Below are 15,987 nucleotides of genomic sequence, written 5' to 3' on the forward strand. Positions count from 1 at the left end.
TTAACACCTAGGCAAAGACTGTGGTGGAAGTTACGTCCTTGTTGTACCAGTCGTACGTGTCTCTTTCGTTACGTGGTGATGCTTTCGCCTATACCCACTCGAAAGGAGCCGGGTCATGTGATAAAATGGAGGTGGCTGATTGTTCTGGCGAGCACGAGGCTCCCACGGCAATGTAAGCTTAAGGGTGAACGAAGTACAGACCGTTTTCTTAGAAAACGCCACCAGGCAGTGCTAGTCTTTGACGACCCAGCGAATAAAAGAAATCAACAAAGCCCACCTTAACAGCGCTGCTTGAAACGTCAGTGAAACATATAACCACCAATTCTCCAGGCAAACGCAAAAAGAACCAAGATCGAGATTTTTTTTTCAAATTTTTGAATATTTTTGTAAATCAGCACATATCTTCAAGACTTTATATAGTACAGCCATAGGCCCTCGCTAAATCTACAACTTCGTTGTCCGTGTAGCATTTATATTTTCTAGCAGTGGTAACATAAGCAAACTCGACAGGCTTACAAAGATGGAGCGACCGGATTTCGCTTGGGACGCAAGCAGCAGTTCATGTTTGTAAACGGTAAAATGGTCGGTAGTGGCAACCAAGCTCATGACAACTAAGAAAATCGAAGAGAAAGGAACAACCCTCGAGATGAAACCGTACGGAGCTAGACTTTCATCACACAAGCGAAATGCGCTATCTAACCCAGAGGCTTCGACAACGAGGACACCTCGGAATCTCTTATGATTGAAGTCGAGTAAAGGACATACAAAATATATGCTGCCAGAATCATCGCACATGATTAAGGTGAGGCGGGTAAAGTATTGAAAAATAAAGCGCTTTTGCCTGTTCTAGCCTTGGCGTTGCAGATGTAAACCAATAGAAAATAAACGAAAATGGCCGGAACTAAAACGCCAACTTGGTTTGAAAATAAGCAGTTCCTTAAAAAGTATGTCTAGCGTTATTACTGCCCAAAGACGGGCCCAGTCAATCAGCGGCTTTTATTCTTCCTCTTCTCCCTTTCTTTTTGTTTTCTTCGTTCTGTTTGTTTCTTTCACAGGTACTCTTTCTTCGGGGGATGTCACGTGCTCTCCGCTGGCTGCTCTCCGAGGGATTGCCAGAGTGGGCCGTTTTTAACGGGAAATACAGCCACCGGCCTCGAAATACAAACGTGCGATTGTCAGTTACGAATATTGTAGATCATATTCAACCTATTTCTGAACACGACGGGTATATTTCAAATTTCGTTGAAGTATCCCTTAAAAACCACAACCAGGAAAAAGACAACTTTGTGCGGTGGGACACATTTCCGTCCGACATACAATTAATTGAAGACGCCCATTTGGACAAGGAACCAAAGAAGCTGTCAACCAAGCCAAAACGGCCTACCTAGTCAACGAGGACATTCCAAATCCCGACTTGCACCTCATCAACATAAGGGCTACAAGAGCTAAAAAGCCCCAAAAAGTATAAGAAGGGGAAAACTCTGAGACACATAAGTTAAGTGAACAAAGCCACGGCCGAGGCGAAAAGATACATGCTCGAGCTTTGGCGCAACAAGCGGAGAAATTCTGGCGGCTCTTTCAACAAATAAATGGGACTGATGAAAGTATGTTTTACACACAAGGGGTTAGCAGGCTATACAAAGACCCATAATATTGCCAGCAAACTTGCACTTCGACTCAAAAATAAGGAGGAACAACTAGCTAACAAAGCCGGATCCCTTTTTTTTCGCAATAAGGGCGACCAGAACGGGAAATTACTAGAGAACGAAAGTTTACGTTAAAGAGATATTTATCATAAGCGAATTGATTGAGGCTTTAGCGATAGCCAAGACCAACTCCGTTCCTGGCCAGGACCAGATTACCGTCATGGCACTTACAGCCTCCCAACCAAGGAGATAAAAGACCTCCTGCTATAATTTAACAAGAATTAGAACAATAAAAAATTACAGTTGAATTTAAAAAAAAATACAATTCCGCCCATCCCAAAACCTGAAAACTTTCATACGCAATCCAGAATTTACGACCAATCTCGTTAACTTCAAACTTTTACAAAATCCTCGAGAGTATGAGGCTAGTCAGGCCAAAGGCAATCTTGTATACGATAATCAAACTAATCGATTGCAATTACAATTACTTTTGGCTAAAGAGTATTCAAATATATGATTTGATTTCTGGACAGAAAAAAATATTGGTCATTACTTTAGGATGTAACCGTTACTTTTCCGATTAAACCAGATTTCTGAAACTGCAAATTTTTCTGCCTGTTTAAAAACCGGTGTTTCGTACTTTTTATTGAGTGATTAGATCCCCCGAATGACAAGCTACCCATCTTCTTAATCCAACACTTTTGGTAGACAATCTCCCGGTCGGGGCTTGGCAAGAGAATTCCATGATAGAAAACGTATGGGCAAGAAGGGAGCAAGTTTGGAATGGGAGGGGAAAACTCTTCTCTGTACGAACTTGCGAACTAAAGGTAAGCAAAAATGAACAAAAAAGCGACGATTCGGGAGTTAAATTTAAATTACAGTGGCTAAATAGCGCTAACAGGGTCTAGCTTCGCCGCTCGAGGGAACGTTCGCACTCGCTTGTGCCTCGCCCACGAAACTTTACTCTGAAAAGCACTCAACATTTGAATTTTGAAAATGGTGCATTCTTGTGCAAACTGGACCACTTATCTTACACCTTAATAAGGCAATACGTTTTTTGTAACACTTTAGGTGTGACATAATTGGGTTGGGTTCTGGTTATCTTGTGTGGCACCAGAAAGTAGATTCGCTTTGAGTTGGAGGAGGAGGAGGAATAAACTTTATTATAACTTGAGCAGACGAAAGCTTGTGGGTCGTCCCCAGGTGGGTGGCTGCCTCAGTCCAGGATTCCATGGTCCCGCGCTGCCAGTCTGGCCCTGTCCACCAGTCGGGACTGGTCCTCAGGTTTTGAGCTGTTCAGCTGGTCCTCCCACTGCTCCGCGGTTGGTCGGGAAATGGGGGGGTATGGAGGTGTTGTGCTTGCACTCCCATACCATATGGTAGAGAGTGTTAGGCACTCGACAGCTTTTACAGTCGTAGTCATATTGAGTTGGGTACATTGCGTGAAATAATGTGCCGTGCGGGAAAGTGTTAGTTTGTAGCTTCACGGCGTCCTCTCTGGATATTGTGGGGTGTTGGGGAGGGTAGGTTCTCCTCCCTAGTCTGTAATGCGCTAGAATGTCGGTGTATCTTTTTGGAACGCCCTCGTCTGTATCCGCTGGAGCACGGTCGCCCAGCGAGGTAGCCCGGAGAGAGTGTTCTCGGGCAGCGGCATGCGCCGCTAGATTACCCGCTAGTGCTTCATGTCCTGGGGTCCAGACTATGACTATTGTGGGGGGATCTTTGATTTTTTTTAACGTTTCGAGGGCCAATCGTGATATTCGGCCTAGTTGGTAATTTCTTCAGGCGGCTTGTGAGTCTGTTATTACCGTGAGGAGTTCCTTGCCTGTCGTCGCCGCAAGAGCGATTGCTGTCTCCTCTTCTGAGTCCGTGTCTGGGGTCCTCACGGAGGCCGCCGCGATTTCTTCTCCCTTGTTGTTTACCACGCTAATCGCGTGTGCTTTCTTTCCCTTGTATTTCGCTGCGTCTGTGTACCGCACGCGGTCATCGTCCCTCTCGTAGGTCTTTCTCAGTGCTCTCACTCTTGCCATTCGTCGTTCTTTGTTGTGTTCTGGATGCATGTTGCGAGGAATGGATGCAACTGTGATATTGTCTCTTAGTTGTAATGGAATCCTTTGTTTACTTCTTGACTCGTCTTCGATTGCGTAGCCCAGTCTTCTTAAGGTGTCCCTGCCTGTCCTGGTGAGCTTAAGTCTTTCAACCTGGCTCACCTTGTGTGCTTCTGCCAGCTCTTCCCATGTGTTATGTATACCCAATCGGAGTAGTTTCTCTGTGGAGGTTGTTGGGGAAAGCCCCAAGGCCAGTTTGTATGTCTTGCGAATGCGTGTGTTAATCTTCTCGCGCTCGCTGTTTTTGAGCCCCAGATACGGGGTCCCGTACGTTATTCTGCTGATGACGAGTGCTTGAATGATTCTCAAAGTGTCTTGCTTCTTGAGGCCGTGGTTTCTGTTTGTTACCCGTTTTACTAGGTGCGCAACTTGTGTGACTGTTTCTTGGAGGTTTTGCACTGTGGCGATCCCTGCACCATCCTTCTGAAATACTACTCCCAGGACACGGAGCACGTCGACTTGTGGGATGTTATCTTCATGTAGAGTTAGTACTGGGTCTGGTGTTTCCGGTGGAGGACGACCTCTCGCCCTCTTTTTTAGCACCAAAAGTTGCGATTTATCCGGAGCGCACGAGAGACCACAATCTTTCAAATATCTCTCGGTCCTGTTCACCGCTTCTTGCAGAGCGTCTTGCTGTATTCCTGTCGACCCCGACGTCGTCCATATGGTAAGGTCGTCCGCGTAGATTGCATGGCTGAGACCTTTAATGTCTTTTAGAAGGAGCGGTAGACCCCTCATTGCAATATTGAAAAGCAACGGTGAGATCACCGATCCCTGAGGGGTTCCCTTTTGTGGAGCCTTGATCTGTTCGGTCCTTAGGTTTCCCAGGCCTATGGTCGCCGTCCGGTCTGTGAGAAAGTCACGGACGAAATTGTAAGTTTTTTGGCCGCAGTTTGTCCTTTGTAAGCTGTTTAGCACCGCACCGTGGGATATGTTGTCAAACGCCCCTTTGACGTCCAATGCTAGAATTGCGTTCTTGTGCTGCGTGCTGAGGTTGTCTATTACATCCTCTTTGAGTTGAAGAAGCATGTCTTGGGTCGATAGAAGAGGTCTGAATCCAAACATCGTGTTAGGGAGGAATTCGTTCTCCTCGAGATACGGGGATAGTCTGTTGTGAACCATGTGCTCGAATAGCTTCCCCACACACGATGTGAGGGATATTGGTCTCAGGTTCTGCACAGTGATCGGTTTGCCCGGTTTTGGGATCATTGTCACATGCGCGTGTTTCCAGCATGCCGGTATCTTCCCGGTCTCCCAGCTTTCATTGATGTGCTTAAGGAGACACTCCGTAGCTCTGTCGTCCAGGTTACGGAGCGTCTTGTTGTTAACTCTGTCCCTTCCTGGGGTCGTGTTTCTCGTCAAGTTCCTGAGCGCCGCCCCTATCTCTGCCCTGCTGAAGGGTTGATCCAACTCTGGGTTGGATTTTCCCTCGTAGTCCAGGTGAGTGATCGTCGTCGTCTGTTGTTGTTGGTTGGCAATGTACTTTTCAGTGATGGCTTCGAGCACGTCTTCCTCTGAACCCTGATAGTTGTGGATGAGGCGTTGAATATGTTGGCACGTGACCTTCTTTGAATCCGTCTTTGCCAGCAGCGACCTAAGTATTGCCCATGTTTTGCGATTGCTCAGGGTACCCTGTAGCCGGTCGCATAGCTGATTCCAGTTTTGTATTCCGAGTTTCTCTGCGTACTCCTCAGCTTCCCTGGTCAACAGGGCAATGCGGACCTTGAGCTTGCAGTTTCTCTTTTGTTTCTTCCATCTTTTTAGGAGGCCCTGTCGGGCCTCCTAGAGGTGGAGTAAGTGCGGGTCAACTTCGGGGTTGTTCGAAGTGACTTGTATCGTCTTGGTGTGCTTGGTTACCTCTTCCATCACTTGCCTGGTCCATTCTTCAATATCGTCCATGTCCGCTGGGTGTTCCACCTTTCGGAACGCTGTCCAGCCCGTGATCTTCGCTTGTCCCGTTCTCAATGGAGTCTTGTTGTGTCGGAGTTCGGTTTGAATTATATAGTGATCGCTTCCTAGGGTTTCTTACAGCCTCGTCCATTCGATTTGCCGTATGCCCTTCGAGAAAGTTAAGTCGGGGCTTGTGTCCCTGGAGATGCTGTTTCCAATCCTGGTTGGACACTGAGGGTCGTTCCACAGCGTCAGTTGGTGGTGCTGAGCCGCATTGTGCACATCCGTGCCCTTCTTGTTGGTTTTGTGGTATCCCCACGCTACATGCGGTGCGTTGAAGTCCCCAACTACGAGTATCTTCTGCCCTTTGGTAACTTTCTTTACCTCCCTCAGGAACTTGTCCAAGTCCTTTAGGTTGTCCGAGGGCGGGCTGTAAACATTCAGGATAAATAGACTCTGTAATGTCTTCTTTTGTGGTAACATCTCTATCAAAGTGTGCTCAATTCTGTGGCTGATTTGGTGTTGTTGTGTTGTGTAGTGTTTCTTGGTGAGGATGGCTGTCCGGTTTCTTCCTTCGGCTATGTGTGTCTCGTAGCCCCGTATCTTTATGGTGTCTGTTTCTGTTTCTTGTAGCGCGATGATATCCGGTTGATGACGGCTGATAAATTGTAGTAGATTTTGTCTTTTCCGGTTAATCGATCGGCAATTCCACTGCCAGATTTTGAGGATTTGGGCCGCGTCCTTCTTTCCCGTCTCTTTACTCTCCATTGTGGGTTCTGATCGTTTCTTCTGTCAGCGCATCCCCTCCTGGCGACGTTTTCGGCTTCTTTCGGGCTTGTTCCCTTTCCTTCTCAAGGTCGTAAATACGTTGGTTGAGCTCATCACCCATCTTGCCCATCTGGGCATTGAGGGTCTCCCCCATTCGATCAATCTTGGCGTTGAGGGTCGTACTCATTTGGATGATGGTTGGATTAACGTTTTCAAAGACCTTATTCACGGTTTCCATCATTTTGTTCGTTTTATGTTCAACTGCTTTTGTCATCTGGCTCATTGTCTGATCAATCTTCTGATCGATCCTCTCATCTAATTTGTTCATGTGATATTCCATTTTTTGTTCGAGGTCCCCCGGCAGAGGTGTCGGAGCTCGCGGCGGTATTTGCGGCAGTTGTTGCTGCTGTTTCTGCATCTGCTCTATAAACTGTTGCAGTTTCTGCTCTAGGGCCTGTTCCCTAGCCTTCGCTTTTTTTTCGTTGTTTTCTAAGCGCCAGATTAGCTCCGCGTTCTGTTTCTTAAGTGTGTCTATGGTCTGCTCGAAATGTGCGTTACTTGAATCCTGCTGCGTGACCGGCAGAGGGGGAAAGGGATCTGGAGCATTGGGAGAATGGGACCCCAGCTGGGGCCAGCTCACCACTCTGTCCTGCGGCAATGACGTCCGTTGCTGCTGCTCGAAAGGGCGGTCGTTTGCAACTCCCGTCCAAGTGGCTTGTTTACTTTGCGATTTGCTTCTTTCCCTCACGTGTAACGGTGGGGGGCTTGGTTTGAGTCGTTTCTGGCATTCCTTGCTTGCCGTTTCGTGGGGTTGGTAGCACAGCTTGCACTTAGGCTGACACTCGTGATTGTCTTGAGGATTTTCCGCTCCGCATCGGTTGCACCTGTTTGTGTCCGGGTTGGGGCAGACGTCCTGTCTGTGGCCGGCATTCCCGCAGGCTCTGCAGTACTGCACGGATCTGCGGTGGGGCCGGCATCGGGTGAACACGCTACCCGCTTTCACGTAGAATGGCACGTGCGGTCCCTCAAACGTGAGTAGCGCCGAGCTGGATTTTCCGAGCATTCTTGCGTGCAGAATGCTGTAGCCGTTGACTGAGATAAGTTCTTTAAGTTCCTCTTCTGTTGTTCCTGCTTCTATTCTATGCACCACTCCTCGTACGGTGCCAGGGAGCGGTTTTAGGTAAGGCATGAGTTCGTACAAGGCCGTGCCTAGCTGTATCTGGGTGATCATGCTCAGCTTCATGGCGTAGTCCTCGTCCACAGTACTTGCGATGATCAAGTTCTGAGCCCATTGCGTCTGGATCGTCACATTCGAGTAGAAGTCTTTGAATGGAAAACCGCCTGCTGTGGCGATGCCTTGCATGTGGCTTTTATCAGACCACGAAGAAAGCTTGAGGCCCGTTCTTGGTCTGTATACTACCTTGTATTCATTCTCTGGTAATGGCGGCAACCTGCGTTTCCTTGGTGGCGTGTTGTTGCCTCCGCGGGTTCTTCCGTCCCCGCGTCGCTGTTGCTGCAGTTGGTTGTTGGTCGGTTGCATCTTTGGGTTGGTCAGCCCACTCGTCTCTTCTTTTAGATTCAGGGCGCTGTTCGCCTTGCTGTTTCCTTTTATGCGGTTCTCATCCGCTGTTTTCTGGCTTTTTCTTTCTTTGAGAACTTCGTACCACGGGCCAGGCTGGCTCAGCGTCCTGCCGCTGTTTTCATCGAACTCCATGTGCGTGCCGCTCGTTCTGGTACTCGCGCTGTTCTCCATGTCTATCTCGTTGTTCACTCCCTGCTTTGTTACTTGCATATGTATCATGCTTGCGGGGCCGGAAGGCCCGCGCGCAAAGCGGGTTTCGGCGTTGGGTCTCGCTTATTTCTTTCCCTCGGCGGGTGCCCCGTGTTCGAGTATAGCCAAGATGGCGACCACTTGTATTCCTGGTGAGGCTTATCTCTCCGCATACGAGGTAGATCTTTCCAAGGTGGAAATGTGGCCGAAAAATTCACTCACTTGTACAGCTAGGGTATCCCTCGGTGCCGCTTTTCTTGGTGAATTGAATGACACTGAAGATTATAAGGATATTTTGGTACTTTCGCGTTAACTGCCTAAAAAGGGCAGGAGCCCATGTGGAGCAATTCTGCTTCGCTCGGCCCCCTGGCGTCTTTCCTTCCTTTGAGTTAGATTGAAATTTTTTAGGGAAGGGAAGAACAGTTTGTACGGTGAATAAAGACGGAAATGCGACATTCACCGTCAACCTTTGTACATAAAATCTTTTGCCGAGAAGTCAGACTTCACTGTGCTAGTTTGGAACCCCCCTAGAAAAAACGTCATATAAACTGACCAGACAAAAAACCTGTCCTTCTTTCGTACAGCTCAGTAATAATCGTTTCGCTCTTTGTTGTTTGCATAATTTAGAAGTTGATAACGTGGACATTTCAAGCCAGCTTTAGTTCCAACTGTATCGAAAACGTGAAACGTCATGCTTCGTGCCATGTCTCGGAGGGGAAAGTGAACTATTTGACTAACAAAATATATATATATATATATATATATTTTTTTTATCAGAGACAAAATTTGGAACGAGTTTTCGATGTTTCCATTTTGAATTCCTTCTACAAGAACGATGCCATCATACAACAAATGTTTTCTCGTTTTCAAAAATTCATAGACTCCCGTCAAACTCCTGAAAAAGGGAGAATCCTTCTCCGCTGAGTTTTAAAGTTAAATGGGGCTCCAATAGAAGGCAACTGGCCACTAATTTTAGAGAGAACAGCTTCCCTTATATTTAACGGGAAAAATATGTACGCTCCGTCCGTGATGTCACATGGGTTTCTGACATGTCTCTTTCGACCCCCCCCCCCCTTCCCCTCCTCAAGCCAAGAAAGGACGAGAGCCTACCTGTGTAATTCAACCTAACACACCATTAGGTAGAAGCAGTATCTCTTGACCCTATGGAGCAGTGAAGGTTATAAATATGCAGTCGTAAATTGTACACGTATACAAGTGATTAGTTCTCGCCTTCAGATAACCTCAAGACTGAGCGTTGTCAACCCGGATCCTTGACCTTACAATGGTTAGTAGTTCATTAAGCAGCAAGCGTAATCAGACTAGTTAACCTGGCGGGTCACCCAAGCGTTTCTATCTGGTCTAAACCACGGTGATAGAAATAATTCAGGTGGCGTAACGCTGGGCCTCCCCCGAAGAGCCGTCGTGGTGAAGATCGACGCGCAATTCTCTTTCCTGTCGCCAGGGCGCGCCACCAACACCCATTATGTTCTTTCGTGAGTGGTAGCAGGCGATAGCGTGCGCCGGGCTGCAACGCCGCGCTGTTTTCCTTGGTAATCTTTTTGATTCTGGACAGTTTCGGCTTTCGGAAGTTACCGGCGATGGGGAAGAAGTGTTTGGGCTACGGTGCAACGCGGAATACAAAACGTGAACGGAAAAGCTAACCCTTTTTGCTACTCCCAAAGAAGAGGACAGCCTAAAGACGTGACGTGACGCGATCCCGCACAAAGGTCGCCTGCTGCAGCCGGAAGAATTTATTTGTCATAAGAATTTAGATCAAGGTTTATGAACAAATCTTGGAAACCCGTCTTCAAGGGCCACATCCAGTTCCTCAAGGATTGCTACTCTACCGAATGACGCAGTGCCAACAAAGTTCCCGGGCACATCCCGCTACCTAACAAAAAAAAAAAAAAAAAAAAAAAAGAAATCCGTTTACAACTTTTTGTAACGCACTGTACAAACTTAACGTTTACCATTCCACAGTCCAGTTCGCGATCTCAAGAGCCCAGCTCGTACGCGTTTCTCGCTTTAAATTGAAAGAAAACACGCCATACGCAAACACGCTGATAATAACACCGGTCAGAACGCCTTTTCTGGAACGGTTCATAGTCCTACATAACATCAGAAATAACCATAGCCGCTTCAAAGAGCCGTGTTTAGCTGTCACGTTCAGTTTAGCACGTGCAAAGCTTCGCTGCATGGCGCCATTGGGTGGCGCGCATGAGAACCAGAGATGCAAGTCGGACATTTCCGGATACGGCGTTACTCCACCGGAGCCCTCTTAAACCGTGGTCTGAATGAACCATGGTCATACCTCCTTTGAGACAAGCCTTGTAGTAAATAATAGCTTTGTCTGTGGCGTTCTGGTCCTCATACTTGCAAGTTGTTGTGTTGAGTATTGCTGAAATTAAAACCATATATAAATTTCGATTACCCAATCTTCAAAGAGTGGTCTCCAAATCAGAAACTCTCCACTCCCTCCACCCCTTTTTGTGTATGTGTGTGTGTGTGTGTGTGTGGGGGGGGGGGGGGGGGGGTTAGGGTTTGCATAAATAAACCCGTAAATACTGCACTGCCAAAAAGTAAAGTACAAGGTATGAAATAAATGACAAAACCTATCGAAAACATGGTGGTTACAATTCTGAAATTGTCTAGTTTCACAAAATCAGGCCGTTGGTAAAGTCATCTTTAAAGAGTTTACGTGCGGTTTGAACCGGTCGGAAACCACGAGTTTAATTTTTCGGCTTCCTATGCCTTAAAATGTTTAATAGTGGATACTATGCCCAGCCGAAATAGAAACTGTGGTCTCGCCAGAATTTGTTTAACTCCCTGAATAAGGTACGTATGTTAGAAAGTGCTATTTATCCAAAAGGAAAAATATTATTACGGCAATATTTACGGCGCGACACGCATCTTAATTTCGGTGCAATTCTGTTTGTCCACGTTCTATCTAAAACGGCGTGAAATTCTAAATCCGGGCACGGACAAATAAAATAACGAACGAGGCGTTATTTTCGCTTACTTTATTTGCCCTGACTCAGTGTTTAGATTATGATGTTTCCTAGTCAGCTCGACTGCATACTCCTTAGAAAATGACATCTATTGGGAAAGTAGCATCACAGTGACGTCAAAGTAGAAGTAATTTTGTGAACCTTCTATTGGCTGGAGGAGAGCGGAGGAGATGTACGCCACAGCGTATCTCCAGCACGCTGGGAGGGTGTGGGCTGAGATGGCTGAGTAAAGGGAAGAAGGCGAGAAGGGAAAAGCGGAACGGACGACAGCCGGCGCAATGCAGAAATAGCTCCTTCTAAATTGAGTGCCTAGGCAAACATATTGCCTTATGTATTTTTTTTTTACGCCTGAAAAATTTATTTTTTTCACATACGAGGTTATTAAGGTACATATAAAACGTTTCTTTTTGGGGGCGGGATTTTAGTTTTCGCGATTCCATTTGCTTTCATAATGACGTTTCGAGTCCCAATTCCCATGTAAAAAAAATTAAGCTTTTATAGCTAAGGGTAAAAACAAGCTGTATCCAACCTAGTAAGAATTCAGATAGCTATGGTTTGCGAATGGTGATCATATTTGAGGCAACGAAAACTCGGCGGTACATATATGCCTATTTTACAAATAACACTAATAGCTACACGTTTATACATTCGAGCGCATTCTCGACCCTTGGCGAGCACACTATAGATATTCCCGGACATCGCACTTCGAGGATTGGCCGCCTAATACCGTAAATATACATATAAAATAAATTAAGGCATGTGCCGAGTCAAGTTGGAAATGCATGCATGCTTTTAACTGCATCGGGTTTCGAGAAAGCATATCTCGATTTAAAATGAAAATATCGTACTCCATTCATAATAATCTTACCTGAGATGTCGCTGATTAAACGGTCTTCACTCTTCTCAAGGGAACTGATGCTTTCTTTGCCGTCAGGAATAGGATTACATGATATCCATTTGCCACAGGCGAAACCGTAAAAATCTTCACATGGGTCCACGGTGGCGTTAATGGCGGATACGATAAAGTTGGCTGCAAAGAGACATGACTCACATGATTCCAATACCTAAAAAATTAACTTGGTCGTTGGGGCTGTGTCAAGGCACGATATAGACGAAATTGATATGGCGTCTCTATTGAAAAATTAAGATGATGGCCAGGTAGAATATATTTGTATTTCATTAAGTGCACTGAAAAGGACGTTAAACATTTCTAATCGGAAATAGAAAAGAGAAAAAAAAAGGTGGGGGGGGGGGGGGTTATTTTATCAGCAGCGTTTTCAGCAGGAAAGTCTATGTATTATTATAATTTTCAGTGGCCAGCGAAAAACGGGAAATCTACTGTCATTAGTAAACTTCTATTTTAGCGCTTATGAGAAAATGATTTTACTCCACTTTACAATATAAGTATAATAATAGACTTAAAGGGGCACTGACACCCCAAGGGTCGTATTTTTTTATTGTCGAAAACGATGAAAATTGTAGTCATAAACGAGCAAAAAAAAAACGGAATCGCGAAAAAAAAAATTCCTCGCTTGTTTTGATTCGTGACGTCAAAAATCATGAAATTCAGAAGCTTTGTAGGCGGCATTTCTATAACATTTAATAACGGCAATTGTAAAACATGTTTTTTAACATAATTGTGAACGCACTACGGCTCTTCTTTTTCAAATACCAAAAATCGGAGTCCGGTCTGGGCAGGCGCTCCCCGCTCGCACGGAATAAAACCCGTCCGCCGGCGCCCTTATCTCTTTCGCTCCTTTCCTTTTCGCTTTGCGTCGCGGTGGCAACAGCACGGAGTCTTGAAAGAAAGTCGACTTGCAGGACTCCGTAATATTTGACGTCAACACACCGGCGCGGATCGCGCGGGAACTTCGAATTCGGCATTTGAAAATTGTTTTTTTTACTTCACAAGTACTGAATTCCCAAGTTTCGAATTTTGAGGATAATGTCCCGGCATCGTTTCAATCGTTCTGAATAATAAAAAGATAATACGATTTTGATGTGTCAGTGCCTTTTTAAACAAACAAGATGCATTTTTTAAAGAGGGGAATGACGTGTGTGGTTTCAGATTTATTTTGTCCTAAGAAACGTCTGATACGATATATCGGCGAATTTTAAGATTTCGAAATCTTACCAAGGGGGGCCTCTGTTGCGATCCTAAGCACAAGCCTTAAAGGCTAATATAAGAACATATGGGTTCAGCGTTCCCCGCTGATAAAAGACCGTCGCCGCGTATGCGCGGGGGCTCTCGGGATCGCGACCCGGGAGATGATGGTCAATAAATTACTACGCTTTGTGTCATTCCCCGAGACCGGTAGAATCAGAGCAGTTTCTACAAGTGTAATGGCATTAATCACGGCAATAAATATTAGAGGCAAAACTAGTTTAAAAGAGTTACAAAAAAAGTCATGTTTTTTTCTTTTTTTTAATATTACTCTTAATTTTCGCGTTTTCTCCCCCGATTTAAAAATTGCGCTCAGGAAGAGCACCGCATGCCCTGTCGAGAATAACGTTTGGAAAAGTGACATAGTCACCTAAATCATGTCGTGACTCTCTCGGTGGCGTGTCCTTGGCGAATAGGCCGACAACACAAGGGATCACTTGACTGAAACGTCTACGTCACTCTTTGAAGTGCCATTAGGGACTGGGCTTGTGGAACTCTTTTTTGGCGGTTCGCTTAAATCGGGTGGAGAAACGTGAAAAATTAATTGATTAATACTTAATAAAAACTAAAATAATAATTAAAACGTGAATAAACGAATTGGAGTTAATTAGTGAACTGATTATGGAAAGTACCTGTTTATATAACGTCTACCGAGCCTCGTCAATAAATGGTGAAGACAGCACTCGTCTAACTATCACCGCTTAAAAAATATTTTCGAATGAAAAACAAGCACCCTGAATATGTGTGTATGTGGAATCTGCCACTAAAGTGATTAATTTCTTGATAAATAATAATGGTACCAACTATTTCCGCTATTTACCGGGTGAAACAAGGAGACGGTAGGCTCTTTAAATCGACCGGAAAATTCGGTTTCTCAACCTATCGCGCTACGACTTTGTGCAGCGTTGCCCACAGATGGTGCATTTGTTTTGTAAAATTTGCAAAGAGCGAACTTACCTGAGGAAAAAGTAAAGAAAGAAAAAGGCTTAGCTCCTATGGAAACGGAGCGACGCCACCGGTCTGCAATCAACACGGCGCCGTTTTGCACGGTAGACAAGAGATGGCGCAACGAACGAGCATACGGGCGCAGAGAGCTGGCCGAGGTATTCCTCAAAGGCTCTTTAGCAGACGATCTTTTCGATTCAAAAGCGGCGCGCGTTCCGCAGGCGGCGACAGTCGCAGAAACAAAAAAGACAGGCGCGGTAACAGCAAGGAACTGCAGTTCCTTGTCTGCTAATTACGCCGGCTCTCGGCGTCGTCTGCTCGTTCGTTGGCGGAAGTTGGCGTCGCGACCGCTTGCGCCATCTCTTGTCTACCGTGCAAAACGGCGCCGTGTTGATTGCAGACCGGTGGCGTCGCTGCGTTTCCATAGGAGCTAAGCCTTTTTCTTTCTTTACTTTTTCCTCAGGTAAGTCCGCTCTTTGCAAATTTTACGAAAAAAATGCACCATGTGTGGGCAACGCTGCACAAAGTCGTAGCGCGATAGGTTAAGAAACCGAATTTTCCGGTCGATTTAAAGAGCCTACCGTCTCCTTGTTTCACCCGGTATTATGAGTCAGTCGGAGAAAAAGATGACTTTATTCTGGGTCAAATAAAGACCCTAGAGGTGTTCCTCCGCTAAACGGACCAGAGCCAGTTGATCGACGTGAGACGCCGAGGCCAGCCACACCCGCCAGTGTGGAGGAGGGAGGTTGGGGTAGTGGGGAGATCCGATGACTGCGGTGGGGCAATCGGGATGCTTAATGTCCGCCTAGGGGCAGGGGAAATTGGGGCAGGGGGCTGCTGATCTGAAACAATATAGGAAAAGCCGGGCGGGGGTGAGGAGTGTGTTAAGCTGGATGACTGTCAGTGTGTGGGTTTGTGAGGTATTAAGCTGAAAGTGGTGGTGTAGATAGTGTCTGCATTGAGTGTCGGAGTTGTGCGTAGTGTTGTTTCAAGGTCTTGTAAAATGTGCCTCGTCCGCCGTAGGCGGGAAAGCCTATGGGATTACCAGCGCCTGGAAAGGACTCTCGCAGGCTAGTTAATGAGCCACCTCATTACTGGCAATCTCTGTATCGCCTGGCACCCGCACCACCACAACCGAGGCAGGGAAAAGTTGTGAAAGGGCGGAGGAGAGGTCGTCCTGCAATTCCTCGGGAACGCGGTACGCGCGAATTGCCTGAATCGCTTCCATGAAATCAGTGCAAATCCGGTACCAGTGGGCAGGAGGAAGGGAGGTAAGTTCTGGAGTCGCATACACAACGGCAGCAATCTCAAGAGCGAGCGGAAAAATTGGGTTAGGGTAGGGACCAGCGGTGGGTGCAATGGGGCGCGTCACAGTGAGAGAGGCTGTGGCGCAGAGGTGGGGAATGGGAAGCGTTCACGTTGCATGTTGTAGTATAAGGTGGGAAAATGTCGTTCTGCATGAGCCGGGCTTGACGGCGTTTAGCATGCAGGCAAGGGGTCATGTGCGCAGGGTGCGGGGCGCATCGAAGGTGGTCGGTAAGAGGCTTTTGGCTGGTGTGTAAGGGGAAATTAGTAGGTTGTGCGCCTGCTCGTTGCAGGAAACAGTGGCGCTACGTAGAGCCAGACAGGCGATCCAGTTGACTGTCCCTGTGAAGTCTGAGGAGAGTAGGAAGCGGGAAAAAACAGC

The 15,987-nt window shown here is 46.5% G+C and overlaps 1 protein-coding gene across 1 annotated transcript in view; it reads right to left on the reverse strand.

Moving 5' to 3' along the window:
- Positions 1 to 15,987, reverse strand: part of LOC121835867 (endothelin-converting enzyme 1-like) — a 62,783-nt gene that overhangs the window by 30,164 nt on the left and 16,632 nt on the right. The window contains exons 3-4 of the mRNA XM_042290405.1: positions 12,060 to 12,221; positions 10,495 to 10,581 (exon numbers count right to left, since the gene is read on the reverse strand). Of these exons, the coding sequence (XP_042146339.1) occupies positions 10,495 to 10,581; positions 12,060 to 12,221 (249 nt within the window). The remainder of the gene's footprint in view (positions 1 to 10,494; positions 10,582 to 12,059; positions 12,222 to 15,987) is intronic.

This window comes from Ixodes scapularis, unplaced genomic scaffold (assembly GCF_016920785.2).
Source record: "Ixodes scapularis isolate PalLabHiFi unplaced genomic scaffold, ASM1692078v2 PGA_scaffold1__304_contigs__length_218370807, whole genome shotgun sequence".
NCBI classification, from domain to species: domain Eukaryota; kingdom Metazoa; phylum Arthropoda; class Arachnida; order Ixodida; family Ixodidae; genus Ixodes; species Ixodes scapularis.